Source organism: Electrophorus electricus, chromosome 18 (assembly GCF_013358815.1).
Source record: "Electrophorus electricus isolate fEleEle1 chromosome 18, fEleEle1.pri, whole genome shotgun sequence".
NCBI lineage: Eukaryota > Metazoa > Chordata > Actinopteri > Gymnotiformes > Gymnotidae > Electrophorus > Electrophorus electricus.
In genome coordinates this window covers 14,633,070-14,641,923 of record NC_049552.1, presented here as the reverse complement: position 1 = coordinate 14,641,923, position 8,854 = coordinate 14,633,070, and the positions used below count along the sequence as shown (strand labels likewise).

The 8,854-nt window shown below is 36.7% G+C and overlaps 1 gene segment (V, D, J or C); it reads right to left on the bottom strand.

Annotated features, from left to right (window-relative positions):
• Positions 1 to 4,522: 4,522 nt before the first annotated feature.
• LOC118242939 lies at positions 4,523 to 5,115 on the bottom strand. The segment is given in 2 exon segments: positions 4,523 to 4,883; positions 5,076 to 5,115. Coding segments are annotated over 2 exon segments (354 nt in total).
• Positions 5,116 to 8,854: the final 3,739 nt, after the last annotated feature.

Genomic DNA, 8,854 nt, shown 5'->3' with positions numbered 1-8,854 from the left:
TTCAGTAGTGTCCTGCCTTATCGACACTAGTGTTTTTAGCCATTGTGGTACAGTCTAGAAAATTATTCTGTGTAAAGTCTGCCCTCCTCTGGGAGACTGCTGTCATCACAGTGTGATGAAGGGGAATAATATTTTGTGTTGAGTGTTGCAGATGAGCAGACTACTGTCATTATGTTAAAATGAATAGTGCACGTCTACCCATGATATCATAAAGATACATTGTCCTGAAAGCAATGTTAAATGGTTTTGTGTAATATAGTGACACAAAAGAGTCAAAATTTTAAAAACATTTTAACACCATTACCAATTCAACACCCTACCAACAATGTTACTGACTGATATTTCCACCATTTTTTATTTAGATTATCTTAAAAATGTCATTAAGGTCCCAATAAAAAAAAAAAAATGTCCTTTTGTTTTTTGGGTTTTTTTTTTTTGCTTTTGTTTGGTTTTCATGTTTCTCTAAATCACACTGACATGTTTTATTAGAACAAATCACATTATGACATTACAGTGACTATAAAACATTTCAGTCATCACTTTTCAGATACATATTTAAATATGGGATACCTATTTAATCTTATCTGTGTAGTTGGAGGTTTTTGTACAGTGTAGCTGGGTTTCCTGTCACTGTGGGCTGCAGGGCACAGTAATACAGTGCAGAATCTGATACTGCAGCAGAGGAGATCAGCAGATCCACACGGCTTTGGTCTTTATCAACTCTTACAGAAACACCAGGAAGATCAGACTCTTTTTTAGTTTCATGTTGGTAGATTAAAATAATAAAGTCTGGTCTAGACATGGGATACTGGCGATACCACTGAAGAATATTACTGCTCCCACTGTAATTACAGGAGAGATTAACAGAATCGCCCTCTGACACATGCTTTACTGTCTCAAGTGGATACATTTTCTGTGTTGAGATCTTGCCTAAAAAAAGACAGACATTTGTACTTGTATAAGAATAAAAAGATTATGCCAAATGAATTTTTGATTTGTTATAAATTATGGGAAATGCCTTTTGAAATAAAGATAAACTCACCTAAAATTGTGACTAGGAGAGAAAATGCAAAGAGCAGCATGATGATGGAGATGTGAAGTGAGTGAAAGCCAAAGCTGAATGGGATTCATGAAGTTTTCTACTGAGGTTCAGAGCTCCACCCTTACAGCACCTCATACTGCTCATCACAATGTGATTTTATTAAGCCCTGACATGTTCAGTTTCTGTCACACTGAAAGACAGATCAGATGCTTGCAGATTGTTGATAACAAACCAGTTTATTATCAGCACAGTCCAGGCAAACAAATGCAAAAGGACAAATCCAATCCATGGCCGAGGAGCAGGCATGGATAATGCAACATGGACAAATAGGAATATCCAAGAAAAAGCATAAATCCAAGATAGAAGAAGACACGAGCAATTGTCAAAACACAGAATCAGGAAAATAATGCTCAATATGCACTAGGAGCTACTTGACAAGACCTAACAAAGAGAAAAGGAGTACGAAGTGTATAAATAGGCTACAGAAATGGGCAACAGGTGCAGGCACTAATATTCTGGGGATGAGTGTCTCCCTGGAGGATTCTGGGACATAGTTCATGGAGGTTCTGACAGGCTGCATGACAGTTTCACATGTTAATAATACAATTTTTATGTGATGTGGTTTTAGAATACTGCCATAATCCTTTCTGACACATAATAACAATTTCCTCTGCTTTCTGCTTTTTGTTTTTCCGATGTACTTTGCTGTTGATTTCTGGGCTTCTTCTTGCTCATTTTGTTCTTTTTTTGTGTGTCCAGTATCATCCAGAGAAGGATGGGCTTCCCCGTTGAGTCTTGATCCCTCTCCAGATTTCCTCCTCACACTCTTAAGGAGTTTTTCCTGCCACAGCAGCCTTTGGCTTGTGTACTGCAATCTTGGAGACAGACATTTGTGAAGCTGATTTGTGACAACTCCTGTTTTGAAAAACACTACATAAGTATATTTTTGATTGATTGATTGATGTGATTGATTGCACGTTAGGAACTACACTCATTTTCAACAGTGCAACACACAGTACCACTACCATGTCAGTGCTACAGCTACTGAGAGTAGTGGCTTGTAAACTGAGCACAGCATCACATATAATTACAAGTGGCCAGTGTGGGTGTAGGGTGGGTGTTTCTAATAAAGTTTAACACTCACCCTACACCTTGTATTGGGTGACTGTATGTTTAGCAATCTAAAATAAATTCACTCTCTTACTTATAGTCTAAGTTTATTTAGATTATTTCTGCTTTTCCTTAAATGAACAGTACTATGCTTCTCCTGCTGTACCAATGTATTTGTAACATAACCAATTTGTATACTATAGTCCATTCCTAGCAATAGATCCCCATTATAAGTTGTCCACTTAACAATATAAACTAATTCTGTTTTAACAGTATTTACAATATTTCTTTCCTTAGTGAACAATGTTATGCTTCCACTGTTGTCTTCTGCTGGCAACTTCACTGACAGAATTTTATTTCTTCTAAGAAGTGACTCATATAAAAACATGTCTGTTTGAACATCTTTTTATCTTATTTAACCACCAGAACCCTTTTTTTTTCCCCCAGGTGTTTAATACATTCAGTAACACCACTGTGGTTTAGATGCTCGTCAAGTTCAAAGCAAATATTAATTGTATCAGTTTTTGTAAAGCCTCTCAGAGACTTTATATCACTGAGTGTGAAGAGCACAATAGTAGAGAGCTGTGTCTGCCAGAGTTAGTCCATTAATAGTGAGCTGAGTGGATGTGTCAGAGGTAGTTGATGAAAAACGTCGGTCTGATATGTGCCCGGGACTCAGACTTGATCGAGCAGGTTTATGCAGTAAATACTGTGGTGCTTTGTTAGGATGCTGTCTGTACCAGTAAAGATCAACATATTGATTAGTTGAATCATATGAACATTCCAGTGTAACTGATTTTCCCTCTTCATGAAAAACCTCAGTATCCTGATCCTGGTTTGGTCCAATTTGATCAGCACAAAACACACCTGTAAGATAATGCAATAAACATATTTAATTGAATTTTGAATCTGTGGTTCTCAAACAAATTGTTCAAATTCATAGGCAGTACCTGATACCATAATGTAAACCAAGAGGATTTGTGTCTCCATTGTGAGTTTGTTCAAACTGAATCAGCAGTGGGTATAAGCTGTTGTTTTAATGAGGATCATTTTAATGGCATTACACTTGCGCTTGGCATCAACATTGGAGTGTGATTTACAAATATTGGGCGTGTCCATCATGAGTTATTTTACACTAAACCAGGAAGTATACTGTGTGTGTATACATTATATGGACAAATGTATTGGAACACCTACACGTTACAACTACAGCCACTTTTATGACATCCCATTCTAAATCTATAGATATTAATAAGGAGTATGTCCCTGTTTTGCACCTGTAACAGCATCCACTCTTCTGGGAAGGATTTCTACAAGATTTTGGAATGTGTGCATGGGAATTTTTGCCAATTGATCCACAAATATTTATATAAAAGTATTTGATTAAATTTATTCTCAGCTTTTTAAATGAATGGGCCACATGGTACTGTAATGATATACAATCTAAAACTGTGGCAAAGATTTGGAAGCTGTTTAAAAATGACATTGTTATTCCTTAAAATAATTTTGAAGAACAATGGACTATATTTTTAAACTGTTATGTCGGGTGATAAAGCATAGCTGCAGCCAGTAATGTGTGTGTGTGTGTGTGTGTGTGTGTGTGTGTGTGTGTGTGTGTGTGTGTGTGTGTGTGTGTGTGTGTGTGTGTACAAAAACCCTCATTCATGCTTCTTACAAATTAAATAACAATATACATTAGTTGCTCTTCATCAGAAAAGAAAACTAATGTAATTTAATTTTTATCAAGAATGTTTGCAGTGACGTGTGAGCATCATATACATTTTCATTGTTTTAGAATAATCAATAAATTAATTAATAGCACCCCCATTCTCCTTATGGAGCTTTCCTTCTGATACAGTCCTGATTTAAAACTTCACTTTTTGGTGATATTAGACAAGCAGAACCTTACAGAGTGCTGCCACTCTGGTTTTCTGAAGGATGTTTTTGCAGAAATGCATGTTTTTTGAGCATGGGTATATTGTATTTGATTTATTTGTCTAATCATGGAGGGAATCATGGTGACCATGAGCCCTGGTTGTGGGGGTCTGATGATACTCTGGGACTCTTTAACAACAAGGAACAGGTAAAGTGTAATGAACTATACATCATACAATTGTATTTGGATACATATATTATATAGAGGGTTAAAATGTGTATGTCGACCTATGATATCATACAAATAAAACTTCACAAAAATCCTATTTTTAACATTTTTATTGATTTTGTATTCATGCTTCCCTAAAAGACATTGATGTGTTTTATTAGAATATATCACATTATGACATACTATAGTGACTATCAAACATTTCAGTCCTCACTTTTCAGATGCATATTTAAATCATATACATCATGTATATTGTACCTATTTAATCTTATCTGTGTAGTAGGAGGTTTTTGTACAGTGTAGCTAGGATTCCTCACACTGTGGGCACCAGGGCACAGTAGTACAGTGCAGAGTCTGATACTGCAGCAGAGGAGATCAGCAAATCCACTTGTTTCAGATTTTTAGCAACATTGGCAGATAGACGTGGTGGGAGAGGTTCACTTTTAGTTCCACTTGGAAAGATGTAAAGGAGGAATTCTGGTTTGGATTGTGGATATTGTTGGTACCAGTGGAGATTCTCTATAGTACCACTGAACTCTTTATAGTTGCAGGACAAAGTAACATTATCACCCTGAAACACAGCTTCACTGGGGAAAAGTGGTTCTATTGGCTCTGCCATAGAGTCACCTGCCATAGAGAAGAGAACATAAAGTTAACAGGTTTAATTCATGGCATACTTACATAAGTCTGACTATCACGCTGCTCTAACAAGTAACAGGTCTAACACACACTCTGCTCTTTTACCACACAGAATGATTTATCAATCATTCTGCACAGTGATGTAATTCATATAATTTAAACAGTTCAGTCTAAACTCACCCAGTGAAAGCCACACACACAGGAGTGTAATGGTGAACATGATGAGTGGTCTTGTCAGAGTGATAATATTCTGAGATCTTTCTCCACTCTTTTATCCTTTTAGCTCTATGAAGCTTTATGAAGCTCCTCCCCACAACTTTGCATTACAGTCACAACATTTGAGCACCTTTTCTGCTGAATTCTCTAATTCCTTTAGGTCTGACTAATTAGTACATCAACCGTAAACTAGTTTGATACCAAGTAGCAATTAGATATTTTTAAACATTGACAAAGGCATCTAAGCTTGATCTTCCATTTGTCAAAAGTTTGTCTTTTTATTGGGGGGAGGGGGGCATTTTGAGCATATCTGAATTTTGCGAGGACGTTTACCAAAATGTACTGTGACTACAGCCTTTATGCACCTTTACTGATGAATTCTTGAATTCTTTTTGTGTCCTGGCAAGTGTTTTTGTGGGGGGAATGTTTGTTTATGGGATGTTTTCTTTAAATCATTTGACACTTAACTCATACTTGTACAGTGTAGTTTGCCTACACTATTTGTATACACTAGGTGAAACCAGGTCTGAACAAACATTAAATACAAATAATAAAAGAGGTCAGGGCCTAAGGCTTAAGTTCAAAGCAATAACTCTGCTAGTACTGAGGCCTAAATCAGGGAAACGGATACAATAGATTGTTACGTGCAGTCGCGTTCACACCCTCTGTGTCTATCACTTTCTCACACACACACACTCATATGCTCAAATCCGCTAGGCCCAACAGAGGACCTGGGCCTACATTTTTTCGTAAATTATTATAGGATAAACAGTGTTGATCAAACAGATATTAATACATAATGAGGTTTGTTTCCAAAAAAAAGGGGGGGGGGTTGATAAGAGATGAGAAGGTAAGAAAGAGGACATGGTACTTACAGCCTCACCTTACATCAGTGTGCTTTCAACACATTCATATGAACTGCACTGCACCAGTGATCCTTTACTGTATCTACACATTTTCTTAATCTGAATACATGAACACTACAGTGTACAGCAGATCATAGGACTATTACTGAATGAACTGATCTCATCATGTTCACCACACTTTGAACTGACATGGTTATTTGTCTGGGACAAGAATGCTATTAAAAGAAACTTCAGTTTCAAATCCAAAACCACAAGGTCACATCATGTTCCTTAACTCAAATCAAAAGGTCAGATGTGTGTGTTGTCATGGAGACATGTAAAGGTTCCCTACCGGTGTCAGTGTGTGTGTTGAGGTTGAAGAAATAAAAAAACTTGCTTTTTGACATTGTTTAGATTATTTGAAAATATTATATTATGATGCCTCGGTTTTGCAACATAAAGAATAAAAATGGATACACAGAACTGCAGTAGGTTTTCAATTAGTTTTATCATCAGAATTTAAGAAGCAAATCACAAATAAATAAACAAATTTGGAGCATAATATCAGGGTGGATTTAATCCAACATAACAAACAAAACAAACAAACCAACCTCTGACATTTACTTCCCTAAAATAAATAAATAAATAAATAAATAAATAAATAAATAAATAAATAAAACAAAGAACATCACAACACAACTTCATTAACGCCCTAACAAAGTAAAAACAAGAGAAAAGGCATAAGAACCCACAGTGTTTCTCATAGTGATCTTCACATACCTGTATCAAGACTGCTCATAATTCCAGCTCTAAGAACCCACAAATGTAATGACTCAAGGCTTCATGCATGTGTCAAATACAAGCCAAAAATGGGCCCATCAAAGAACCTCCTACAAATAGTGTTGAATACAAAGACTTACAGTCCCATCTAAAACAACTAAGTAGAAATGGTGTTAAGTACAAGCTCATAAGCCAAACCTTGCAGCTACCATGACCACCTGGAGTCTACCACTCACGACACCAGTGCGTACTCGACATGAGTATTTATCTAATAGCTGACAAATCTGCTGACTAGTCACAACTCTCAGTCCTAAGTGACAGGAATCAGCCTCTTGTCACCATTCCTGTCAAAACACCACCTCCTGGACAACCTGAAAAAAATAAGACTGAGAATGCAAAAATACACAGAACAGACTCAATATGGCAGTGGCTGTAATATCCATATTGTATGGCTTTCAGTAAATGAAACTTGATCATAAGTCTAAATATTCTTGAATCAAGACAATAGGAGGTAAGGACACATCAGGACAGGATTGGTGGACAGGTTTGCTAAATGAAGACTTTACTGCAGGAATATTCCTGCTACCAGCTTCCATAAAACCATTTAAGTGTCTGGTGCTTCAATGCAGCGTGCCTGGTGTTTAAATGGTGGATCTTCCATGCAGGATATAACAATTAAGACCAATAAAAGTGAAATAACTTATGAAATAACTTAAGAAACAGAATCTTAAATATTCAAACACTGAATTAATTGAAGAAATTGGTTAAGAATATTTTCATGTAGCGTATGGCACAATATATGACATGAGAAAATTTTGATACTTTTGAGACTGAGACTTCAGAACTGGAAATCAACAGATCCTTTAGTACTGCTTACACTCCTGGTACTGGGGATTACATTTACAGCATTTAGCTGACACTTTTATCCAAAGCAACTTACAATAATAATTTAGTAATTAGTTCAAATTTAGCCTCATCAACAAAGTAATGAAACTGTGGTCTGGATCTGGAATACTGACGATACCACAGCAGAGAAACAGTTGCAGCAGAGCCATTGTACAGCCAGGAGAGGGTAACAGGATTTCCTTTTAGGACGTTTACAGTAGAAGACACTGGTCCTATTCCCTCTCCATTGACCACTACTCATTTTGTCTACTCATTTTGTATTTGTCCTGTCCTGTATTTATTATTGTTTATTTAATGACATTTTGCACTATATTGGACTGTTTGCACTTGTGTAGCATGTCTCTTGCACTGTTGTTTTTGTGTTGCACCATGGTCCTGGAGGAACATTGTCTCGTTTTTGTTGTGTACTTGTATATAGCTGAAATGACAATAAAACCTCTTTGAACTTTGAACTTTGAACTAAGACATACAATGACTAAACTGCAGACTCAGTTTCTACTACAGTTTCTTCTTGTCTTCAGCTTCCTTTAGAGCAACCCAGTGTCACATCACCTGCAGTTTCAGGGTTTCTAGATGAACTCTGCCCTCTTCTGGAGGATATACAGAATTACTGTCTATCAAAAGAGAAACCATTTATCTTCACACAGTGCATAATACACTGCCCACAGCATTGCTCTGAATTGCTAAATAGAGTCATATTATCACAGTTGCTCAGTCCTCGCTTCCATGGTTTCCCTGTCTTGTGTATTTTAGTTTCGTTTTCTCCACCCCTCGTTTGGTTTTCCACACCTGTTCCTTATTTCTAGTCTTGTTAAGTTCATCTATTTAAACCCTGTCTCATTCCCTGTGTTTTAGCTGTTCACTGTATGTTTGTAAGTAGAGCTGATTTGTGTGAATCTAAGCCCATGTGTTAAGTCTAGCCTTTGTATGTAATATCGTAGCCCTTGGATGTTATTCCTATTTATTTGTGTATCCTAGCCTCTTTGTTATAGCCTGCTTCCACTGTTTGCCTTTGTGTGCTTTTGGTTTATCATGTATCCCCGTAATCTCCATGTTGGTATACTGACCCTAGACTGCTCTGACGACTAAAACTTTGGATTTGCCCCTAATAAATCTCGTTCTTCTACGCACATGCGTCTGCCTCCTTACCACTCACCGTTACACATATGATTAGACATATGATAAAATGAATATGTAAGTAATAATTAGAAT